Source organism: Lytechinus variegatus, chromosome 1, assembly GCF_018143015.1.
Source record: "Lytechinus variegatus isolate NC3 chromosome 1, Lvar_3.0, whole genome shotgun sequence".
Taxonomy (NCBI): domain Eukaryota; kingdom Metazoa; phylum Echinodermata; class Echinoidea; order Temnopleuroida; family Toxopneustidae; genus Lytechinus; species Lytechinus variegatus.
Window position 1 is genome coordinate 9,644,777 of NC_054740.1, and position 24,764 is coordinate 9,669,540.

Genomic DNA, 24,764 nt, shown 5'->3' on the forward strand with positions numbered 1-24,764 from the left:
TTGCTATATATCACCTCCTCTGTTTGAGGGGATTTTATTAATTGTGGCATTGGGGGGTACATTTTAGGGCATAATGATGACATTGGTAGCAAGGAGAAGGGGTGGTGGCAAGAGGGGATGAACTGCTCCATTATTAAGGGGCGCAGGGACAAGGGGGGGGGGGGGTCCAATAGATACATATAACACCTCCTCTGTTTGAGGGGATTTTATTAATTGTGGCATTGGGGGGTACATTTTAGGGCATAATGATGACATTGGTAGCAAGGGGAGGGGTGGTGGCAAGAGGGGATGAACTGCTCCATTATTAAGGGGCGCAGGGACAAGGGGGGGGGGTCCAATAGATACATATATATTGCTATATATCACCTCCTCTGTTTGAGGGGATTTTATTAATTGTGGCATTGGGGGGTACATTTTAGGGCATAATGATGACATTGGTAGCAAGGAGAAGGGGTGGTGGCAAGAGGGGATGAACTGCTCCATTATTAAGGGGCGCAGGCACAAGGGGGGGGGGTGCAATAGATACATATAACACCTCCTCTGTTTGAGGGGATTTTATTAATTGTGGCATTGGGGGGTACATTTTAGGGCATAATGATGACATTGGTAGCAAAGAGAAGGGGTGGTGGCAAGAGGGGATGAACTGCTCCATTATTAAGGGGCGCAGGGACAAGGGGGGGGGGGTCCAATAGATACATATATATTGCTATATAACACCTCCTCTGTTTGAGGGGATTTTATTAATTGTGGCATTGGGGGGTACATTTTAGGGCATAATTATGACATTGGTAGCAAGGAGAAGGGGTGGTGGCAAGAGGGGATGAACTGCTCCATTATTAAGGGGCGCAGGCACAAGGGGGGGTGCAATAGATACATATAACACCTCCTCTGTTTGAGGGGATTTTATTAATTGTGGCATTGGGGGTACATTTTAGGGCATAATGATGACATTGGTAGCAAGGGGAGGGGTGGTGGCAAGAGGGGATGAACTGCTCCATTATTAAGGGGCGCAGGGACAAGGGGGGGGGGGTCCAATAGATACATATATATTGCTATATATCACCTCCTCTGTTTGAGGGGATTTTATTAATTGTGGCATTGGGGGGTACATTTTAGGGCATAATGATGACATTGGTAGCAAGGAGAAGGGGTGGTGGCAAGAGGGGATGAACTGCTCCATTATTAAGGGGCGCAGGCACAAGGGGGGGGGGTGCAATAGATACATATAACACCTCCTCTGTTTGAGGGGATTTTATTAATTGTGGCATTGGGGGGTACATTTTAGGGCATAATGATGACATTGGTAGCAAAGAGAAGGGGTGGTGGCAAGAGGGGATGAACTGCTCCATTATTAAGGGGCGCAGGGACAAGGGGGGGGGGTCCAATAGATACATATATATTGCTATATAACACCTCTGTTTGAGGGGATTTTATTAATTGTGGCATTGGGGGGTACATTTTAGGGCATAATGATGACATTGGTAGCAAGAAGGGGTGGTGGCAAGAGGGGATGAACTGCTCCATTATTAAGGGGCGCAGGCACAAGGGGGGGTGCAATAGATACATATAACACCTCCTCTGTTTGAGGGGATTTTATTAATTGTGGCATTGGGGGGTACATTTTAGGGCATAATGATGACATTGGTAGCAAGGAGAAGGGGTGGTGGCAAGAGGGGATGAACTGCTCCATTATTAAGGGGCGCAGGCACAAGGGGGGGGGTGCAATAGATACATATATATTGCTATATAACACCTCCTCTGTTTGAGGGGATTATATTAATTGTGGCATTGGGGGTACATTTTAGGGCATAATGATGACATTGGTAGCAAGAAGGGGTGGTGGCAAGAGGGGATGAACTGCTCCATTATTAAGGGGCGCAGGCACAAGGGGGGGGGGGTGCAATAGATACATATAACACCTCCTCTGTTTGAGGGGATTTTATTAATTGTGGCATTGGGGGGTACATTTTAGGGCATAATGATGACATTGGTAGCAAAGAGAAGGGGTGGTGGCAAGAGGGGATGAACTGCTCCATTATTAAGGGGCGCAGGGACAAGGGGGGGGGTCCAATAGATACATATATATTGCTATATAACACCTCCTCTGTTTGATGGGATTTTATTAATTGTGGCATTGGGGGGTACATTTTAGGGCATAATTATGACATTGGTAGCAAGGAGAAGGGGTGGTGGCAAGAGGGGATGAACTGCTCCATTATTAAGGGGCGCAGGCACAAGGGGGGGGGGTGCAATAGATACATATAACACCTCCTCTGTTTGAGGGGATTTTATTAATTGTGGCATTGGGGGGTAAATTTAGGGCATAATGATGACATTGGTAGCAAGGAGAAGGGGTGGTGGCAAGAGGGGATGAACTGCTCCATTATTAAGGGGCGCAGGCACAAGGGGGGGGGGGTGCAATAGATACATATAACACCTCCTCTGTTTGAGGGGATTTTATTAATTGTGGCATTGGGGGGTAAATTTAGGGCATAATGATGACATTGGTAGCAAGGAGAAGGGGTGGTGGCAAGAGGGGATGAACTGCTCCATTATTAAGGGGCGCAGGCACAAGGGGGGGGGGGTCCAATAGATACATATATATTGCTATATATCACCTCCTCTGTTTGAGGGGATTTTATTAATTGTGGCATTGGGGGGTACATTTTAGGGCATAATGATGACATTGGTAGCAAGGAGAAAGAGTGGTGGCAAGAGGGGATGAACCTGTCCGATATTAAAGGGGGGGGGGGTGCAAGGGGGGCACAAGGGGTTGGGTTGGCAGATATGTATTGCTTTGTATAGCACCCCTTCGGTATACTTTGAGATTATTTTATTTATTGCATGGGGTTCAATAACAGCGCATTGTATGAAAAGAGCAAGTGCGTGATCGAGTGAAATAGTGAGTGCGGTCACACGCGTGTATGTGTGTGTAGTTGCATGTGGTTGTATGTGTGCGTGAGTATGGGTATGTGTGTATGTCTTGTGTAAATGTGTGAGCGTGCGTATCTATATAAATTTATTTACAAGTATGAATACGCATTTGTGGACGCATATATATGAGAGGGCTTTGTATGTAGATGATTGAGGTGGCATTTAATTAGGTGTATATATGTGTGCATGTGTATGATTGGTGTGTTAGTGTAAGGGATGTTTGTTAGTCTGCAAGGAGGAGATAGGGTGATTAGGCTACAATGCCATAATTACATGCAAACAGATACACATACATACACAACCACAACCATACACACACATACACACGCAATCCACCACCCATCCACGCCCGCTCACATTTGTAGCAATTTGTTGCCTCAAAAGTGCAATGAATGACGGAAAGTTAAATTTTCTGTCAAATTTTTATTTTGACACAATATAACAGTTCATATTTATGAACAACAGTAAATAACGCGGTATGAACAGTTTCTGCAACATATAATTATAACTTGATAAAACACAAAACTTTACATTTGAATACACAATTATAACTCGGACGTAATTCTGTATAAAGTTCTACACATGTATATTTGTACTAAGCAGTTTATAGTTTTGATCTTCAAATAGTTTGATAAATGTAACTTTCAGCCATAATACAGATTGTGAAGCACTGTAGAAACTTAAATTCGTAATTTTACAACAGATATAGTTACAAAATGAAGTATAAATTATACTTATATGCGCCTTCCAACGAGTATGAGATGATTATTTGCATAATTATGATTTATGACATAACATTATCAAACTAATTTTAAATTTTAATTTTCAAATACTGATTTTTTCTTCTGTGATTGAAAGCGACATGAAAATGACAATTGCATACACGATTTGAACCAAGACATAACTCTATAATTATTATGCCAATTACATGCAAAAGGTTTGATTTGTTACTTTATTCCCTTTGTATTATTTAATGTTATTCAACTTTCAGCCATAAAAAGATGGCATTTCTGACAGTCTGAAAACCAAAATTCGGTATATTACAATAATTACAAATAGAGCACGAAATCGTCCAGTTAAGTAATTATTTACGTTTGCGCAGCAAATTAATTTGCGCCTTCTCACGAGTATGATTTCTTTTGTTCTCTTTTCCAAAAATTAGTTGAAACCAAAATACCTTGATTTATAACAAAACACGAATGTCAGCGAATTGAAAGCGAACAGGTAAATGTCGATTTTGCTAACACAATTTGAAATTATTATTTTAAAAGACAAATGAGGTTCTATAACGATTCAGCAATTATACACATTGTTTATTTTGTGAGTATCTCGAATCTTCACATCGTATTATTGTAATTCAACTTTAAGCGACAGCGCACTGAGTGTATATTGAAAATCAGTCTAAAAGCACAAATTCGCCATAATCAAATACAACCATTGCACAATCATTTTTAGTAAGAGTAGTAAACTGTCAGTTTTGTACATCGGTTAAAGAAAACCCCCCAAAAAAGTTGTGTGTCATCTGATATATTACCGAACACAAAAATACGATTTGTTACAAAAATTAAAATGAAACATTTAGATACAAATTTAAGATTTTGTTGTGCCATAAATTTGTGTTCGTCGCACATTTGTATGTACTGGAATAGTAAACTGTTTGTTATAATGCAATAATTAAATCATGTTCATTATTATATCACCAACAAACTCTTTCGATGTAGGACATCGCTAGAAAGATAAAACGTCTAAACAGGATAAAATTGTCGCATACATCTGAGAATCTCGCCGAATTTATTGTTCCCTGTGTTCGTCCTCCACATGAATTCGTCTAAGTACGATGCGAAGAGAGCCCTGCTCGTGCCGAATTGTCGTCGGAGCTTTCGCTTTGCATGCATCCACTTGCCCTCTATTGTGTTGGTGTGCAGCCCCCCCCCTTGTGCCTGCGCCCCTTAATAATGGAGCAGTTCATCCCCTCTTGCCACCACCCCTTCTCCTTGCTACCAATGTCATCATTATGCCCTAAAATGTACCCCCCAATGCCACAATTAATAAAATCCCCTCAAACAGAGGAGGTGTTATATAGCAATATATATGTATCTATTGCACCCCCCCCCTTGTACCTGCGCCCCTTATTAATGGAGCAGTTCATCTCCTCTTGCCACCACCCTTCTTGCTACCAATGTCATCATTATGCCCTAAAATGTACCCCCCAATGCCACAATTAATAAAATCCCCTCAAACAGAGGAGGTGTTATATGTATCTATTGGACCCCCCCCCTTGTCCCTGCGCCTCTTAATAATGGAGCAGTTCATCCCCTCTTGCCACCACCCTTCCCCTTGCTACCAATGTCATCATTATGCCCTAAAATGTACCCCCCAATGCCACAATTAATAAAATCCCCTCAAACAGAGGAGGTGTTATATGTATCTATTGGACCCCCCCCCCTTGTCCCTGCGCCCCTTAATAATGGAGCAGTTCATCCCCTCTTGCCACCACCCCTTCTCCTTGCTACCAATGTCATCATTATGCCCTAAAATGTACCCCCCAATGCCACAATTAATAAAATCACCTCAAACATAGGAGGTGTTATATAGCAATATATATGTATCTATTGGATCCCCCCCCCTTGTCCCTGCGCCCCTTAATAATGGAGCAGTTCATCCCTCTTGCCACCACCCCTTCTCCTTGCTACCAATGTATTCATTATGCCCTGAAATGTACCCCCCAATGCCACAATTAATAAAATCCCGTCAAACAGAGGAGGTGTTATATGGCAATATATATGTATCTATTGCACCCCCCCCCTTGTACCTGCGCCACTTATTAATGGAACAGTTCATCTCCTCTTGCCACCACCCCTTCTCCTTGCTACCAATGTCATCATTATGCCCTAAAATGTACCCCCAATGCCACAATTAATAAAATCCCCTCAAACAGAGGAGGTGTTATATGTATCTATTGCACCCCCCCCCTTGTGCCTGCACCCCTTAATAATGGAGCAGTTCATCTCCTCTTGCCACCACCCCTTCTCCTTGCTACCAATGTCATAATTATGCCCTAAAATGTACCCCCCAATGCCACAATTAATAAAATCCCCTCAAACAGAGGAGGTGTTATATGTATCTATTGGACCCCCCCCCCTTGTGCCTGCGCCCCTTAATAATGGAGCAGTTCATCCCCTCTTGCCACCACCCCTTCTCCTTGCTACCAATGTCATCATTATGCCCTAAAATGTACCCCCCAATGCCACAATTAATAAAATCCCCTCAAACAGAGGAGGTGATATATAGCAATATATATGTATCTATTGGACCCCCCCCCCCTTGTCCCTGCGCCTCTTAATAATGGAGCAGTTCATCCCTCTTGCCACCACCCTTCCCCTTGCTACCAATGTCATCATTATGCCCTAAAATGTACCCCCCAATGCCACAATTAATAAAATCCCCTCAAACAGAGGAGGTGTTATATGTATCTATTGGACCCCCCCCCTTGTCCCTGCGCCCCTTAATAATGGAGCAGTTCATCCCCTCTTGCCACCACCCTTCTCCTTGCTACCAATGTCATCATTATGCCCTAAAATGTACCCCCCAATGCCACAATTAATAAAATCCCCTCAAACAGAGGAGGTGATATATAGCAATATATATGTATCTATTGGACCCCCCCCCACACCTTTCGCCTTGAATCCCCGGGAGAGCAGTCAATTGACCAGCCAGGCCGATAGGCAATCGAGCGCGCTCGTACGTTCACGGCCTTGTAGCTTGCGGACGACTTATTCTCATTGTAAGTGCATCTGTGACTTTTGCCTGAAGTTAGCAACCTAAAATAATTTGGACCCCTAAAACAGAGGATTACCTCCTTTTCAGGACTATTCTCAAGAAAGAATACTCTATTCTCAAAATCTCCACTTTCTCGCCTATCCACTTCCTCTCTTCTTCTATCCACTGCTTCTATAACACTCCACATGGTGTACCGTAAACCACATCAGCAAAAGAATAGTCAGGTAATAGAAAAAGGGGGTAGGGGTATCGTATAGGCAGATTAAGAAGCTGAAGGGAATGTAGGGGATGAAAGCAAGAGGTGGATGAAGTATGGATACAGTGGTAAATATGACCAAGAAGGAAACATAGAAATATAATGCAAATACATTTTGAAGTTAATATTCAAATCAAAATATAATACGGAAAAATTCACGACACGATGCTGATGAGTATTAATGGGTTTTAACAGTCTAGCAAAGATACATCTTCAAAAAGTATAAAGTCCAATTAATATGAATTTCTCATCTTGAGGTATTGAAAACATGTAATCAAAAAGAGTTCAGTCACCATTTCTAAAGTTTGTTGGACTTTAAACATTTCTGTAAATAAGTATATATGTTCTCCTTTGACTTGAAGATGATAATGATAACTGTTAATTCAATAGTTATTATCAATATCAAATTTGTAAATCTGTCTGCTGTTGGTTTTTTTTTATAGAGACAAAACCCATTGATTAAATCTAATGAAAGAAAAATCCCCCCCCCCCAAAAAAAAAATCAAATCAAAGACTACACCTATGCATGCATGCACGCACACTTGAATCTTTGATTCAAATCTAATTAGCATAAATTGCTTTTGAGTTGAAAACGCAGCCCACTAGCAATCACCTATCTATGCCAGCCGAAAAAAGGCTGACATAAATAGATAATAAACAAGACCAGCACACAGCATAAAGATAAGCCAGTTCGTAGTTCCTTTCTGCGCATGATCAAAAGATTCTACGCATGATCAGAAGAAGGTCATTTGAACTAAAGTGACATGGTGCTTTAAAATCTAATGAGATAAGCACCAACTTTGATGTCTTGATTATTCATATATTCTTTTGAATTGTCGTTTTCATTTACATCCACAAAAACAACAATGCTTCCACGAACGACTGGTATTTCACAGTTTGTCAAGTACATTGTGCAACATGCTAAGATATGCATTCAAAGTAGAAATGCAACAAATACCTTCATAAAGTGTTCATTGGTGTGCTATTCTAGTCACCTGGTCTATTCAATTTCTTCATCCTGCTATGTAAGGCAAGCTTACGTAATATCTTGCTTTGAAATCTGCCTATCATGATGAAAGAAATGAAAGGTCATTTGACCAAAATTGCCCATGAACTACGAACTGGTCTATTAGCTGAGGGTTATGTATGTTGTAGAGTCTTGTGTTGTGCATGTGTATGTGGTGTTATATTGATGTGGTGACATCTTCATGCAGTGACATCATCATCACATGACTAGTCACATATTCTGTTATATGTGTCTCTGTACACTGGCCTTGCTTGCTCACTCACTGCCTCCAGTCTATGAGCACGCAAGGCCTTTCTTATATACTCACGCAAACGATAAGCAGACTTTTTAGACGGTTAGTAAAGAAATCATCACGCTTTGATTTAACTCTTAACATGCCACGCACACTACTAAGCCAATGCCACAGTGCTAATCCGATGCTAATCCCTGTGCCAGCCACAAAACCCCCCTGTGCCACATTGATTTTGGGATCGCGAGTCGTATTCACTCCTTCCAATAGTCATGATTACAATTGCTTGTAACTCTCTAACGATTAGTTTATCCACAAAATATTGTGTAGTAAAGTTGTAGGAAATTTCATACCCCTTATAATGATGTCCTCATTATGTGGATTGGTTATTATCTTTACCGCTAAAATATGAGTTGTATCAAGTAGTTCCATTTTGTGGAGTGTTTTGTATGGATCAAAAACCTAGGTCTCTTCTCTCTCAGAGGCGGAGCCATATCTTGTAAAAAATGTAGAAATACTCGAAAAAGTCGAATGTAAACCGCGTGAGTAAGTTTATCTGTCAGAAAGCAGAGTTCACACTGCACACAATAGTGCTAATTACGGCGTGCATGCGATGCGCAATACAATGCAAAACGGCGTAACAATGATTGTTATTCCGAATGTGCGCAGTCATGCACGAAGCAGGCAAGGGTAGGAAACAATGCAAGCACAAAGCAATCAATAGTAGGCGTGCGAGCACGAGTGTGGCATGTTATAGTAGGATACGTAGCGTGCACGAAGCACTCAATGAGTTAACCTTCCAAAATCTCATGCATAAAGATGTTTGACAAGACTCTAGTGCTATCATCCAATGGGCAAAGAGGATAATATCATGCATCATCACACCAATAAAGAATTCATTGTTCATGTACATGCAAATATATCCTCGAGTACACTGTAGACCTGAATACATAACTGGTCAGTACACAAAAGTGATTTTCAAACATTAAGGATCATCCCAAGAGTCTAACAACCCATGAGTCAGACAGACAATTAGATAGATAATGTAGAGTGGCCTGACACGTACTTGACTCTTGCTTACTTCTCATTCTCTGATTGGTTCTCTCCCTCTGACTTAAATTCATTAATATTCAAATAGCAAGCTGCTATTGAATATTAATGAACTTAAGTCAGAGGGAGAGAACCAATCAGAGAATGAGAACTTAGCAAAGAGAGGGATGGAAGAGTGAATCTGGTATGTTGAAAGGAATGTAAAGAAGGTGATGGAAGAAAAGATGAAATTTTGATGACTAATAGCTTGGTCACATTTGCTCTATGGCGGCCGTACGGTGAGTCGAAAATAGCCGTTTTAACATTTTTTGTACCAGCTACATATATAGGTGGTTTGAAGAAAAATGAATGAAACGGCTGTTATCGACTCACCGTACGGCCGCTGTAGATCAAATGTGACCAAGGTATAACAGAGAGAGGATGATCAAGAATAATGAAGAACACATAGATAAATCACATTAACTATTCTTAAAACCCTGTTCACACTACAGATCTACAATAACAAAGGCCTACGAGACAGACACGAGGCAAAAAAGGCCTATGCGATAATAAAGATCCACCACATAGACTGGACTAAACAAAAATGATCCACAAGACCGACACGAGTCCAACAAGGACCATGAGGCAGACATTACGCTAAAAGAACCCAATAGACCAGCAATGTGCAAAGTGAGCCCATAAGACTGTATATAAGTAGGGTTCATACAATATCAACTGACTAAAATATTAATATCAATATGATCAGAATTGAAACTAACATCAAAGAGATTTAATGATATAGAAAGAGAATGAAATCCTCAGAAAAAAAAGCTTCAGTTGTTGCTTCTGTAATGTACAGTGTAGGTATCAGTTGACTCTACAGTATAATGGCTGTTTGCATAAAGCAATCCTCCATTTTACTAATATAGGGACGGTAGCCTGGACTGTTAGCAGGGTGGGCCAGGCGGAATTGCAGCCGATTTAATTAGCTACTTTTGACATTGCAGCCATTTTAATTAGCTACTTTTGACAGCATTTAGTTGGTAGTGCATTCAAATCTCTCTTGGCCTTAACATTGATCCTCAATACTTTTGTATATCAGTTCCTAAAAGCGATATTGCTCTTTGAAATAATACTGAGCCAAAGGAATTTGTCCTATTTGGTACTGATTTAAGCCCATATAGCAAATTACTCCATGAGCCCCGTTTCATAAAAACTTATGCATGTAGGTGTGGTAACATTGCCATTATGTAACTTCAAAGGAAACTGTGATTGTGATTCACTGCTCCATTACCATGGTAGTTGCCATGATGGCAGAGTAATCTTTATGAAATGGTGCCCAAGGCCCTGTTTCACAAAGAGTTATAATTGATCCGATCAATGTTAACTACATGAAAATCCATCATAAATTTTCCTCGGGGAAGTTTTGACAATGTCCTTCTGTAAACAAAGAGGAGCATACTGGATTGTTAAGAAAACCATGAATGCATGAACATTACGAAAATTTCCCGTTTGATTCTCGACCTCACTTCGGACTGCAAACTGCGGTCGCATACCCCGTTTTGCGTTTGCAAATCTCAAACAACTTTTCCAACCCCGATAAACCCATCTTGGCCAGGTAATCCCCTTGTCTCGATTTCACCACCACGGGCCAGCTAAACGAGCGTTGAGCCAAGGACGAAATGATAAACAACAGCTGTGCTATTACGTAAGACTTGTCTGCCTGTAGAAGGATCTTCGGAATGAAATTATTGTATTCGATATTAATCACGTTTTCAAAGGCATATTACATTCAGTCATCCAATACTAGTCCATTTTCAATTTCGAACGAAGAAAATCGACCTCGAAATAAGGAAAGTATGCGGAATAAAAATTACGGTATGCTTAGCATGCAAGGACCGCGATGCATCCCATCTAGTTTCTGTCTGTACAGCAAGAAAATATGGGATGCATGCCGTTCACTCGCGCAACGATACAGTCTTAACGAAAGAAAGGAAGGAAGGAAGGAAGAGAGAGAGAGAGAAAGAAAGAAAGAAAGAAAGAAAAAGAAAGAAAGAAAGGAAGAAAAAAGTTTCTATCAACGCGTGTATACATGGATCTCCATGCACTCAACAGAATGCAATCCATCGTGTGTGGCCCCCTGCTGTGACCGTTGATGCTGGGGTGTATTATCTTCGGACCGAGGTCAAGAAACAGGTGTTTCTATACTTAAATTTCATGCTTGTTTTGAGAAGAGATTTGATGATAAGGGAAACTTGGGGTATACTGCTCTTAAACGCAAAATTTTCGTCATGAATATACATCCTAGAAAATATTTTGAACAAACATGCATTTTTTTTGTGTTGATGTAGCTGGCTTTCCATAGTTGTAGTTGATCGGATCAATCGCAACTCTTTGTAAGATGATGTCCAAGGGCCCGTTGCAGAAAGAGTTGCAATCAATCGCAACTCTGAAAATCATATGCAACTTGATTTTCAACCAATCAACAGCGCGCATTTGGGACTTGCGATTGATTTTTTTTACTTGCGTTTAAACGCAACTCTTTCTGCAACGGACCCCAGATCTTACTGTGCTCTGTAGTAGCGCATAAATCTCTCATCTCCTGTAGTGGCTGGGTAAGGCACATTGAAAGTTCTTCTTGATTTTCCAGTTTGGCGAGCAAATGATGCTGAAAAGATAGTCAGACGGTTACAATTACTTTTTTTTATCGTACGTTCTGTATCTATTAACAAGTCAACATATTACAAAATTTCATACTATTCACAAGGCAGCACGCGACACTGGCACTGGTCCGATGGTAAGAGACCAGTAAAAATTGCTGTCGGGCCAGTAACTTTTCAGAAATAATAACTGAAAACATGAATTACAAGACAATTATACAAGGAAATTCAGTGGCAGATCTACAGGGGGGTTAGGTGGTTTAACCCCCCCCCATGGCCTGCAAAGTAAACAAAAATGTAATGACCTACATTTTGGAGCCAATCCCTTTTTTGTGCTTTCAATTTTTTGGGACCAAAATTACCTGCATTTGGTAGTGTAACCCTTTTTTTCTTTCTTTTTGCTTATCAATTTTTTCAGTCAAACCCCCTCCTTGGAAAAAAAGCTAGAATCACTCCTGAAATTGCAATGAAACAAGAGCTCATTTGACATTAAAACATCAAGTTATGTAGGCCTACACTCAGAGGTCAGTTATAATCACTACTATTAAATCAGTGATAACAAGACTTAAAAGTTGAACTAAGAAGGATTTGAAAGATTTGTAGGATCATGCGTTGTTGAAAACCATTGTTCTTTAAACAAAAAGTAGAGCAAACAAATAAACAAACTGAGAGTATGAAAAAAAAATTGAAGCATTATTTCAAAATTTTTGTACTAATTGTTTTTTTCTTTGAAGGAAGAAGGCTCCTTGACGAAGGCTTAATTTCTGTTCTCATGACAGCTCTTGACCCCCTGACTTTCATGCTAAGTACTGCTGGCTAACTCTGCTATTTTGCACGGCCAGACAGTTCCGTACTATTGGTGGTGTAAACCTACTTTTTACAAACGTTGTGAGAACAGAAAGTGACCTTGGCTCAACCTCGAAATAAGGTGAGGCTAGCTGGCCCCACCTATAGTCTGGGGTTAAGGGAAACTTCTCAGGGTATTACTCACCTAACTGATAAGCATGAATTAAAGACACCCCAGCTGGTAGAATCAAATTTTCCAAGAGAATAGGAGCCATGTTGGTTTTCAGGTCTCTGAATCAAAGAATATCCTGGAATAAAAAAAAAATGGGTGAAAGAAACCATAAAATAAGAAAAAAAAGAATTACAATCAAACAGAATTTGCATTTTAGAAACTGGTATTGACTAGGTAAAGTGATGCACGTTGGCTAGTCCAGATTGGATGTTGATGTATGGATGCCCTCTTTCCCAAAGCTAACATGCTTTTCACACTGCACTTTTTTCCCGTAACCCCAGGAAATTGGTGGGGCCCCACCAATTTCCCGAGGTTAAGCTTAGCCCACTTCGTTTTCACACCACGTTTTAGCAAAGTGTGCTAGCAAGGTAAAAAGTACGGTATTATCTGGCCCTGCAAAAAAGCAGGGTTAGCCAGCTTATTAAGAGATGCAGTGTGAAATAAAACAGGGCTAAGGAAAAGTGGGGCTAAGCATTAGCCAATCACAGAAGTCGTAATTGCACATTAATCACATGACCATGATGACTACATCATCATCATCCTTTGCTATAATCTTCAGAGGGCTATGCAGCCTATCTAGAAGATGACCTGAGCTACATCATACATGTAGATCACATCATCAGGTGCCTATTCTTTGATAAATGATATATTAATCTATTAATTATACCGGTGTAAGAGTTTAATTTTGCCTTATTTGATGTAATTGATTATTTCACACTTTGCTTTCCATACTTCACTACCATTTCTATACCATTGTCACACACCTGTTTCTCTCATTCCTTAGTTTCTTCATCACATCATTCCATTGCCATTCCAACTCCATACAGCTTCACATGTTTCTATTGTCATTTTCTCATTTACATTCAGAACATTCTTCTTCATTCATATCATCCTATCTCATCCTCATTGGTTCACCTTTCACCCTTGGTTCTTCCACTTTTCTGGGTTCTTCCATTCTCTGTTTCTCTATTGGTTGAATTTATCATGTGACTTTATTTTTGAATATATTTGAATGTATAATTTGTGAAGGCAATGCCTAGTGAGGTCTGCATTGCAGACCAATAAATTAGAACCCTACTACACTTCATTTGGTCAACATCTTTATTTTGGGGTTGGCTTGCTTATGACTGCAAGGAAGACCTGTTAGAACCCCGGCCACACTACAAACTGGTAGCAGCGGTGTCTCCCTAACTTCAGGCAGAGTTTGCAGCCAGTGATAGCCCTACCAAGCTAATTTCACCCTGCTTCAACTGACATGTTAGCTCTTCCTCCTTCAGTAAAGCTATTTGCCTCCAATCCTGATTTGTACTCAGCCAAATCTCACCCTACTTCAGGTGCATAGACTTCAATATACTCATCGTGGGTTTTAGTACTTCAAGCATTTTGCATCCTGCTTCAAGTCTTGATTTCTCCCTTCATCTTGAATTTTAGCGGAGTAAATTTGTCTACATGTTTGAGTAAGTCTACCACCATTTTGTCAGATATCTTATATATTTGATGTCATCCTTCATCATTTATTTCCCCAGTTATTTATTAGTATGCAACTTCAATATGAGATAGTATTTTCATCCTTTGCATGATTAGTAAGCTCCCTCCTTCATTAAGACACCTTTATGCTGTTTATGAAAGTTGATCACCCTTCTTCATTTACATAAATTTGTACAGCATTGTTCTGGTAGTCTTAATTCATCATGGCAATGTTTCGCCTCGAATTGCCAGAGACTTTCACTGGAGAAGGTCAAGATTTTCACCAATGGGTGAAAAGATTTGAAGTTGCAGTTGACTCAGTAGGCAGTAGTAATGCTCAGAAACATAGCTTACTTCCTTCCAGACTTTCAGGTTCAGCATTTACTGTCTGGGAAAATATTCCTGATTCTGATAAGACTTTGAAAAAGTAAAGACAATTCTTTCAGAAATATTTGGCAGAACAACATACCTAACAAACTTTCGTTCTTGTGTTACTGCACGTACTAGACAGCCCCTAGAACCTATTGAAGTATTTGCAGCAGCTATTTCAACGTTAGTTGGTGAAGCTTTTCCCAAGTACGATGAGGAAGCTCAAGATGGAGAGAAGTTTCGTCGCTTCATGGCAGGCTTAGACTTACAGCTGAGGAGAAAGCTATACGAACACGGTGTCGAATCTTTCAAGCAAGCTGTTAATACTGCAGTTCGCATAGAACAAGCAACACTTTTGGGTCAGCCTGATAGTACTCAGATTCAAGTAGCTGCTACATCCAAGTCTGAGAACTCAAACGATGCACTCATGCAGCGTATTGCCTCCTTAGAGGAAAAGATTGAAACACTCACAATGTCAGGTCGCTCAAGATCTCCTTCCTCCTTCGAGAAAAGACCACATGACAGAAATTATCATCGGTCACCATACTCAAGTCCAAATAGGTACTCACGTGTTGATGATAGATCATACCATCGTCGGTCAGCATACTCAAGTCCGGCTAGATACTCCCGTCGTGATGATAGGCAATATCATCGTCATCGTTCACCCTCATCTAGTCCGACAAGACATGGGTACTACCACGATAAGCATACTTACCAGCAAGAGAGATCACGTCACAGATCATATCCTCATTCTTATCGTGATTCCTCCCTTCATCGATCAGACTCGCCTAGAAGGAATTTCTCGTCGCCCTCATCTAGTCCGACAAGATACTTGTCGCACTCACAGTCATCCTCCTTCAGACCAGATATGCCGAGAAGACGTTCCCCTACTCCGCCCAGAAGGCAACGGAATGTTCGCTTCAACGACCAAGCTGATAGAACTTACCAGGGAAACTACCATTAGTTGGTGATACGGGCCACTCATCAACTCACACAACTACGGCCCAAGTAAACAAAGAAAATGGATCTGAGTGTTCACCACAACAACCACCCTTCATCCCTGTAATCCTTGACAACACTTATGTCTTGGCGTACTTAGACTGCGGATCATACACCTCCCTAGTCAGCAGTGACTTCTACGACTCAATACCAAAGTCTCAGAGAAGCCCTCTAGTGAAATCCACTATTGCAGCAACGTCTGTCACCAAACAACTTCTAGACATCATCGGTACCATTGACACCATCCTACATCTTGGTAATACTACACGACGTCATACGTTCATGGTTGCCAGAGGAATAAGCCACCCTGTCATCTTAGGTTGGGATTTCTTTTGGAGAAACGACACAGTACTCTCCACTACTACGTTCACCATGCCAGGTGTAACGATACCTCTAGTCGACAAGCACCGTTACCAAGCCCCTTTCAAGTGTAATGTTACACTGGTAGGACAAGTCTCTATACCAGCAATGAGTGAGATACATGTCCAAGGCAGACTAGAACCTCAACAGCCAGACCTTATCCCACAAGGATATGATGGTATCTTTGAGCCAACATTACAAGAATATCATCCTGTAGCTGGTGCCAGATCAGTGAACACAGCCCAAGATGGTCTCATCCTTGTTAGACTGGTCAATACATCTCAAGAAAAGGTTGATCTTACAGATAACACCACCCTTGGTCATTTCCACTCACTGACCAGTGATCCAGAAGAAGAATACAAGATCTTCGATAAGGTGATTGCAGCTACCCAAGAGGCAAAACCAATCTTACCAGTAGATGACATGCTTTCCAAATCAGACCTTACCAAGGAACAGTATGACAAGACCAAGCAAGTCCTAAATTCCTATGCTGATGTGTTTAGCTCATCTCAAGATGATATAGGACAGGCTGATGTCTACCACAAGATAACCACAACGACTGACACACCCATCCGTCAAAGAGCTTATCGCACATCACCTACCATGCGATGTGAAATCCAGAGACAGGTAGATGATCTTCTTGAACGTGGAATTATCGAAGAAAGCCACAGTCCTTGGTCGAGTCCTATAGTGATGGTAAAGAAAAAGGACAACACCTACAGATTCTGTGTCGATTACAGAGCTCTCAATGCCGTCACCATCAGAGACTCTCACCCAATACCTCGTCAAGATGATTCTGTTGATGCCCTTTCTTCGTCATCCTACTTCAGTGTCATGGATCTTTCAAGTGGGTATTGGCAGATTAGACTTGACCCAGAAAGTAAAGAGAAGACAGCCTTCACCACCGGTACTGGCTTATATCATTTTAATGTCATGCCATTCGGCTTAGTAAATGCACCAATGACATTTCAGCGTCTTATGGAATCTGTCTTACATGGTCTGCATTGGTCGACTTGTCTCATATACCTCGACGACTGTATTGTGATGGGTAGAAGCTTTGAAGAACATCTCCAAAACCTCCAAGAAGTCCTCCAGCGCTTCAAAGACGCCGGATTGAAGTTGAAACCTACCAAATGCCAATTTCTACAGAAGAAAGTCACCTATCTAGGCTATGTAATTGGTACACAAGGAGTGCTTCCAGATCCAAACAACACAGCCAAGGTTGCAGCATGGCCAAGACCCAAGAATCCTTCACAGATTAGATCTTTCTTAGGCCTTGCTTCATTCTATCGTCGATTTATTCCAGGCTTTGCCCAAGTTTCCACACCTCTTACCAATCTGACGCACAAAGGAATGCAATTCGTCTGGAATGCCGACTGTGAAAACGCCTTCATCAAACTGAAGATGGCACTTACCAATCCACCCATACTAGCATTTCCTAACTTCAACAAGACTTTCAACATAGCCACAGATGCTTCTTGTGATGCTGTTGGAGCTATTCTCTCCCAAGTCCAAGATGGAAGAGAACACGTCATAGCCTACTACAGCCACAAACTATCAGAAAGTCAGAAGAAATGGTCTACGTACGATCGAGAATTGTGGGCCATTGTCGCAGCTGTACGACACTTCCGCCACTATCTTAGAGGCCAGCCTTTCTCAGTATACACAGATCATCAACCACTTCTAGGATACATGAAAGTACCAATCCAAGATGATGCAACTGGTAGACGTGCACGCTGGATAGTAGAATTGGATGCCTATTCCTTCAAGATCATACATCGCAAGGGACGCTCCAATCAGAATGCTGACGCACTCTCTCGACGTCCACACAACCACTCAAGAGATAACCAAACCAATCTCCTACATCAAGACCAAACCAGTTGTAATGTAGTTCACACAAGGTCTACTACAAAGTCTCACACTACCCAGGGATCGACTGAACACAAGTCCCAAAGTACTAACCAGGTGCAACCAGAAAATTTCATTCTAGCTGATCAGCAAACTGAGTTGCAAGAATGCCAAAAACAAGATCCAAACATCAACCAAGTCATGGAGTATGTCAAGTTGGGATATCGACCATCTGTCAGAGAAATACGTCGCTTCAATCCCCTTATGAGACGACTACTCTGGGAATACCCTCGTCTGACAATTAAGGGAAACATCCTCTATCATATGAAATATGATAGACTTGGCACAACGATACTTCAACCAGTCATACCTCAAAAACTCATTCCTAAAGTACTCGAAGAACTCCATGGACATCCTTCATCAGGCCATTTTGGAATTCAGCGCACACTTCATCGAGCAGAAGCCACTTGTTACTGGCCATTCATGAGACGAGATATTACCAACCATTGTTCTACTTGTATGGCATGCGAGTCGTTCAGGTCACCAAATCCAAAACACCAAGCCCCATTACGAAGTATAACGACTGATCACCCTTTTCAGATGATCTTCGCCGACATCGCCGAACTCCCTATTTCTCGTCGTGGATATCGCTATATACTCGTCATCATCGACCACTTCACAAAATATGTCAACATCTACCCTATGAGGAACCAAACTGCCGAGACGGTCGCCAAGCACATCTTTGAAGACTACGTCACAGAGCATGGTGTGCCAGAAACTTTGCACACCGACCAAGGTCGACAGTTTGAGTCAAGGCTCGTACAACAACTTTGCGAAAAACTTGGAATTCGCAAATCCAGATCTTCGCCTTACCATCCTCAAGGTGCTGGAATGGTCGAACGAGCAAATCGTGTAATCAAAGAACAATTAGCACGATATGTCGCTGACAAACGTGGAGATTGGGATTCTCACCTCCCTCAACTACAACTTGCATACAACTCAAGTGTCCACTCCACAACAGGACTTAGTCCCTACTTCCTTCTTCATGGAAGAGAAGCTCGAGTTCCAGTGAACATAACATGTCCAGTTCCAGTTCAGCAACATACTACCTCACCAGAACAGTATGTTATGGCTCTCCAACAACGTCTTAAGAAAGCATTTCATTACGCCAAGCAAAAGTCTGAACTAGCCCAAAAGCAGCAGAAAGTAGGTTACGACATGAAGACTCGTACCATTAAGTACTCTGTTGGAGACTTAGTTTGGCTTCATGACCCAGCAAATGCCAGACACAAGTTACAACCAAACTGGACTGGACCATTTTCCATTATGTCTTCCTCAGAAGATGGTCTGAACTATCGTATTGAAGATATCCACAATCATAGAATACAGAAGGTAGTGCATCATAACAGACTGAAACTCTTCCGATCAAAGCTACCTCAACAATCCAAGTTTAGGAAAGAAGGTGGAACTCATCCAACCATCCCTCCTTCAACCTCAAAACTTCCTTCAAACTCACAACCTCCTTCAAGTTCTCAATCTGATCCTCAAACTTCCTTCATCGAATGGTCAACTACCAAACCACAACTGACGACAGATACTGACCAACCATCATGGTCAGGGCAGTCTCGCTCCACACCAGATGTACAACGTCCTCCTTCATCTGACCAACCTTCATGGTCAGGACAGTCTCGCTCAACACCAGATGTACAACATCCTCCTTCATCTGACCAACCTTCATGGTCTGAATTGTCATCACCAGATGTTCACCCCCAGTCTACAGCTGACCAATCATCTAGGTCAGAGCCCATCCAGCCGAGGCGAGAAGTTCGTAGAACTGACCGGAGTCAGTCAGATGACCAACTACTACCAAACCCCTCTGATGAGCGCGGACCACATCTTCCAAACCAAACCCCAGGTCCATCTGATGTCAGACACCATGATGCCCCTAAAACTCAACCCCATGGACGTCCACCAGATGAGAACGTCACAACAACGCGTTACGGACGAAGAGTCAAAATACCAACAAGATTTGGCGACTTTGAAAAATGATAATGTGAATTTATTGAATTAATTGATTTCAGCTTTAATTCAAGAGAACTGTGACATTTACAACTTAAACCATTCAAATAAATAGCAGCAATTAAAGTAAATTTAGCGACATCATCGAAGTTTGCTTCTGTGAATTTCATCACTTTGATTCGTCAAACTGAGCCATTTGAACTTTATTGAAGAAACAGCGAAATCATCCAAAATTTAATAATTCCCATGCATCGATCTTCGAACTGGAACATTTTTAAACTATTTTGAAGAAATATCAAGCATCAAAATATTCAAGAGACTGAACTTAGTTCAAAACATAATCATCAACAGTCGACGTCGCGATGATAGAAAGAAGATGAAAAGAAGTGAAGTGTTGACAAGAATCAACAAATATACTCTATTTCTAGAACATTTAAAATTGATATAATTTTAATAGAAAATAATCACTAAATGAGCAACTATCTTGACCGAACTGTAAGAACATTTGAAGAAAATGAATATTCGGAACGTTGAATATTTTTAAAACATTTTGATCAAGCAAATGTTTGAATTTTGTGCTATTTTTTTTTATGTTATATTATGTGACATTTGAATTAATTGCATGTGCATCATGTATTTTCATAAATGCATCAATATTTTTGTACTATGACAAAACTATTTTATGCTCTTTTTACACAACGGGCTAATTTTTTTTTCCTTGCACAGTGCGGAAATTAGATATTTTGCTTGTATACATTGTACCAAGTCATCTGTTACACATACAAAAAAATTGGACGATTTTGATATACAAAGCTTTAAAAAAAAAGATTGTCTTTTTTCACTTTCATACTAGGTTATCACAGATTGTACTAGTCTACTAGATGCAGTTCTATATCTTTAGAAGTTAGTGTTTTTATGGAACCAAGTTATTCAAATTATAATTTTGCGAACAATAACAAAACAGTTCAAAAGTTTAATAAAAACTTATATTTTCTTTCATTTTGAAATTTTCCAAATAAAAGATCATGTGATGTATAGTTTATTTAACAGAAAAGAAAAGTTCATTATTATGTATGTTTTCTTTTCATATTCAAGCACATTCAAACATATTTCAGAAGTTTATTTCAAAGAAAAAAAAAGAGTCAATTTAGTGATCCGAGCATTTCATTTTGCATCCGCAAAAGAAAATATTGGTATAAAAGAATACTTTGATGTTATTCAGTTCTAGTTATTGTACAGATTACTGTATATTGTGCTTTATACATGTAGATAACGGGCAAGAAAAAAGTTATATTTCTTGCTTTGTATTGAAAAGTGACTAAACAACTTTGCCATGTATATAAATTTATGCTAAAAAAAAATGCATTTATTGAAATGAAAGAAATGAAAGAAATACACATGTTCTTATATATATTGCAACTGACAGAAGAACAGCATTCATTGATCTTATATTTTGTTCAAATAAACAAGTGAAACGTTTTCATTTGTAATACAAGAAAAAAATGATAAATGTTCTTTCTGGATAATTTCATTTTGGCAAATTTCAAATTATCAAAATCAGAAAACTTTTTGTTTTACTGACAGTTGCAAAAGTTGCAGATAATGCTTAAAAAAATATATATATATTTATGGATTTCCTTCATCAAAAAAAGTACTCATCCTCATTTTGTGAATCCAAAAGTTTTCGGAAAACTACTTTTGACAAATAAAAAAAAAAAAATCTATCAATTTGAAACTTATAAAAATGAGGACATTTTTAGCGAAGAAGGAAATTTATGTAAGAGTTTAATTTTGCCTTATTTGATGTAATTGATTATTTCACACTTTGCTTTCCATACTTCACTACCATTTCTATACCATTGTCACACACCTGTTTCTCTCATTCCTTAGTTTCTTCATCACATCATTCCATTGCCATTCCAACTCCATACAGCTTCACATGTTTCTATTGTCATTTTCTCATTTACATTCAGAACATTCTTCTTCATTCATATCATCCTATCTCATCCTCATTGGTTCACCTTTCACCCTTGGTTCTTCCACTTTTCTGGGTTCTTCCATTCTCTGTTTCTCTATTGGTTGAATTTATCATGTGACTTTATTTTTGAATATATTTGAATGTATAATTTGTGAAGGCAATGCCTAGTGAGGTCTGCATTGCAGACCAATAAATCAGAACCCTACTACACTTCATTTGGTCAACATCTTTATTTTGGGGTTGGCTTGCTTATGACTGCGAGGAAGACCTGTTAGAACCCCGGCCACACTAAACCGGTACTAGATCAAACATAGTTTAGTAGAATCGAATCTAACGCCCCGTTTCCCCACATCAACTTCAGATTACGGATCAACTGTGACTGTCTATGTCATCAAAGGTCACAATAAGAAAAACAGTGTTTGGGCTTGGCACAGCTTACTCAAGCACGCAAATCACGCGATTTGCATGCTGTCGCCAAGCGGATGACAAAGAAATCAAGATGGCGACGTAAACACGGCCGTAAGCCCTTCCCATCTTTTTGTAACAAATCTCTCGTTTTTTCAATGAATTCTTCTTTAAAAATGACATCAATATCGCAGAAATGTTGGAAATGAAGTTGGACCCCATGTACATGTTTTAGGGCTAGATCTTTTAGAGGGAAAGTAGAATTCTCGGGGGCGAAAGTTTCTGGTTTTGTACCCGTATGTGGGGAAATATAGGTAGGAGTATCAGGCGTTAGTGGGGAGTGACCATACATACAGTATATGACTTTCACTCCCCAAAACGCCCCAGGCTAATTAAACTGAACAGATTCGGCCAATTTTTGCTAATTATTCTATCATTAAAATATTCAGGAGTAATGTGCCAAGCCCAAACACTGTTTTTCTTATTGTGACCTTTGATGACATAGACAGTCACAGTTGATCCGTAATCTGAAGTTGATGTGGGGAAACGGGGCGTTAGATTCGATTCTACTAAACTATGTTTGATCTAGTACCGGTATAATTAATATATTAATATATCATTTATCCACTTGTTCACTGCTACCACCCTACCTGTGGGGAATCTACAGGTAGGACTATGGTATGCCAATGTTGTCCAGAGCACACACTTTAAAAAGTCATTAAAATATCACTTTTGTGACCAAAATTACTAATTTCTGTACAGTTGCAATTTATTTTTCATTAGTAACTTGGGAATAATTTTTGTATTCACCAGAGCGCTCAAAAACTTGAATTTTGGAAATGATTTTGTGTACGCCCTCTATTGGTGGAAATCAATATGGCAAGAAAATTTTCATCTTTTGATCTCTATTTTTAATTAAGAAAAAAATGATTTAAAGTATCAAATTTAAATAAGAGCCAAGTTGTATGAATAATAGGTGTAATGGAAACTGTCAGTGTAAAAACATCAATCATTTGCCCCAAACAAAAAGAGAAAATTAGCCAAATATTGCCACCCTTATTTTGCCACACATGGAGATATTACTGAGAACAAGGTTATATCATAACCTTGTTCATTGAATGAGTGCATTTATCAAAGTATAGGCACCTGATGATGTGATCTACATGTATGATGTAGCTCAGGTCATCTTCTAGATAGGCTGCATAGCCCTCTGAAGATTATAGCAAAGGATGATGATGATGTAGTCATCATGGTCATACTCATAGCTCAATTACATTAGCGGTCGCATGCACTCATTCAATGAACAAGGTTATAATATAACCTTGTTCTCAGTTATATCTCCATGTGTGGCAAAATAAGGGTGGCAATGTTTGGCTTATTTTCTCTTTTTCTTTGGGGCAAATGCTTAATTTTTTTACACTGACAGTTTTCATTACACCTATTATTCATACAACTTGGCTCTTATTTAAATTTGATTCTTGAAATCATTTTTTTCTTAATGAAAAATAGAGATCAAAAAATGAAAATTTTCTTGCCATATTACTTTCCACCAATAGAGGGCGTACACAAAAATATGCCCCAAATTCAAGTTTTTGAGCGCTCTGGTGAATACAAAAATTATTCCCAAGTTACTAATGAAAAATAAATTGCAACTGTATGAAAATAAGTAATTTTGGTCACAAAAGTGATATTTTAATGATTTTTTAAAGTGTGTCCTCTGTACAACATTGGCATACCATAGTCCTACCTGTGGATTCCCCACAGGCAGGGTGGTAGCAGTGAACATTAGTGGTCGCATGCATGCTCACGGGCTGGAAGTGGAACAGCCACCCAGCTGGTCTCGCGGCGCGGCGGCGACGCGACAACAGCCTCGATGTATTCATCAAACATCAACAGGGACATCAACCCATTATTTTTCAATTGATTGGTTTGTCTAGAGGTTTTTCTCCTAGCTACAACTGTACTCATAAATTTCTTGGGTATTTCACAAAAAAAAATGCAGTATACTTACTCACTGTGAATGGACAGGCGACATGAACTTTGCAGCCAACTTTTGGAAAATGAGAGCGTCTTTTGTACGATGGGCGGGGCCGGTTATAAGCTGTGATATGGGCGGGGCTTATCAACATTTTATAAAAATGAAACGAATTGAAACAATGACAGTGGCCAGTGGCAAACTGTCACACAGAACTGGGCAAGACTTCCATATGCCCCCTCCACTAAGATTTTTTAAAAAATATGGAGGTTTATCAAGAATTATCTAACATATTATCTAGGATATTTAGAAAGGAAAAGTTGGATACTGATACAATTATATTCCCTTTCACAATCTCTCGATCTTAGGTCAATGCTATTGTTATTCTTCTCACTTTGAATGGTTTTCTTC

General features: G+C 40.0%; 2 protein-coding genes across 3 annotated transcripts in view; one reads left to right on the forward strand and one right to left on the reverse strand.

Moving 5' to 3' along the window:
- Positions 1 to 24,491, reverse strand: part of LOC121423879 (microsomal glutathione S-transferase 2-like) — a 37,089-nt gene extending 12,598 nt beyond the window's left edge. The window contains exons 1-3 of one of the 2 annotated variants that reach the window (XM_041619518.1): positions 24,394 to 24,491; positions 12,907 to 13,009; positions 11,824 to 11,923 (exon numbers count right to left, since the gene is read on the reverse strand). In XM_041619518.1, coding sequence (XP_041475452.1) covers positions 11,824 to 11,923; positions 12,907 to 12,976 — 170 coding nt within the window. In that variant the 5' untranslated portion in view covers positions 12,977 to 13,009; positions 24,394 to 24,491. Of the gene's footprint in view, positions 1 to 11,823; positions 11,924 to 12,906; positions 13,010 to 24,389 lie in introns of both variants that reach the window. The other variant, XM_041619439.1, reaches the window with a different exon arrangement.
- On the forward strand, positions 15,020 to 15,733 carry LOC121422049 (serine/arginine-rich SC35-like splicing factor SCL30A). Its single transcript, XM_041617230.1, has one exon. The coding sequence runs from the start codon at positions 15,020 to 15,022 to the stop codon at positions 15,731 to 15,733; it is 714 nt and encodes a 237-aa protein (XP_041473164.1).
- Positions 24,492 to 24,764: the final 273 nt, after the last annotated feature.

Bases quoted from the DNA above. Each gene is read 5' to 3' on its own strand.
- LOC121422049 (XM_041617230.1), top strand. From the start codon at position 15,020: ATGGCAGGCTTAGACTTACAGCTGAGGAGAAAGCTATACGAACACGGT.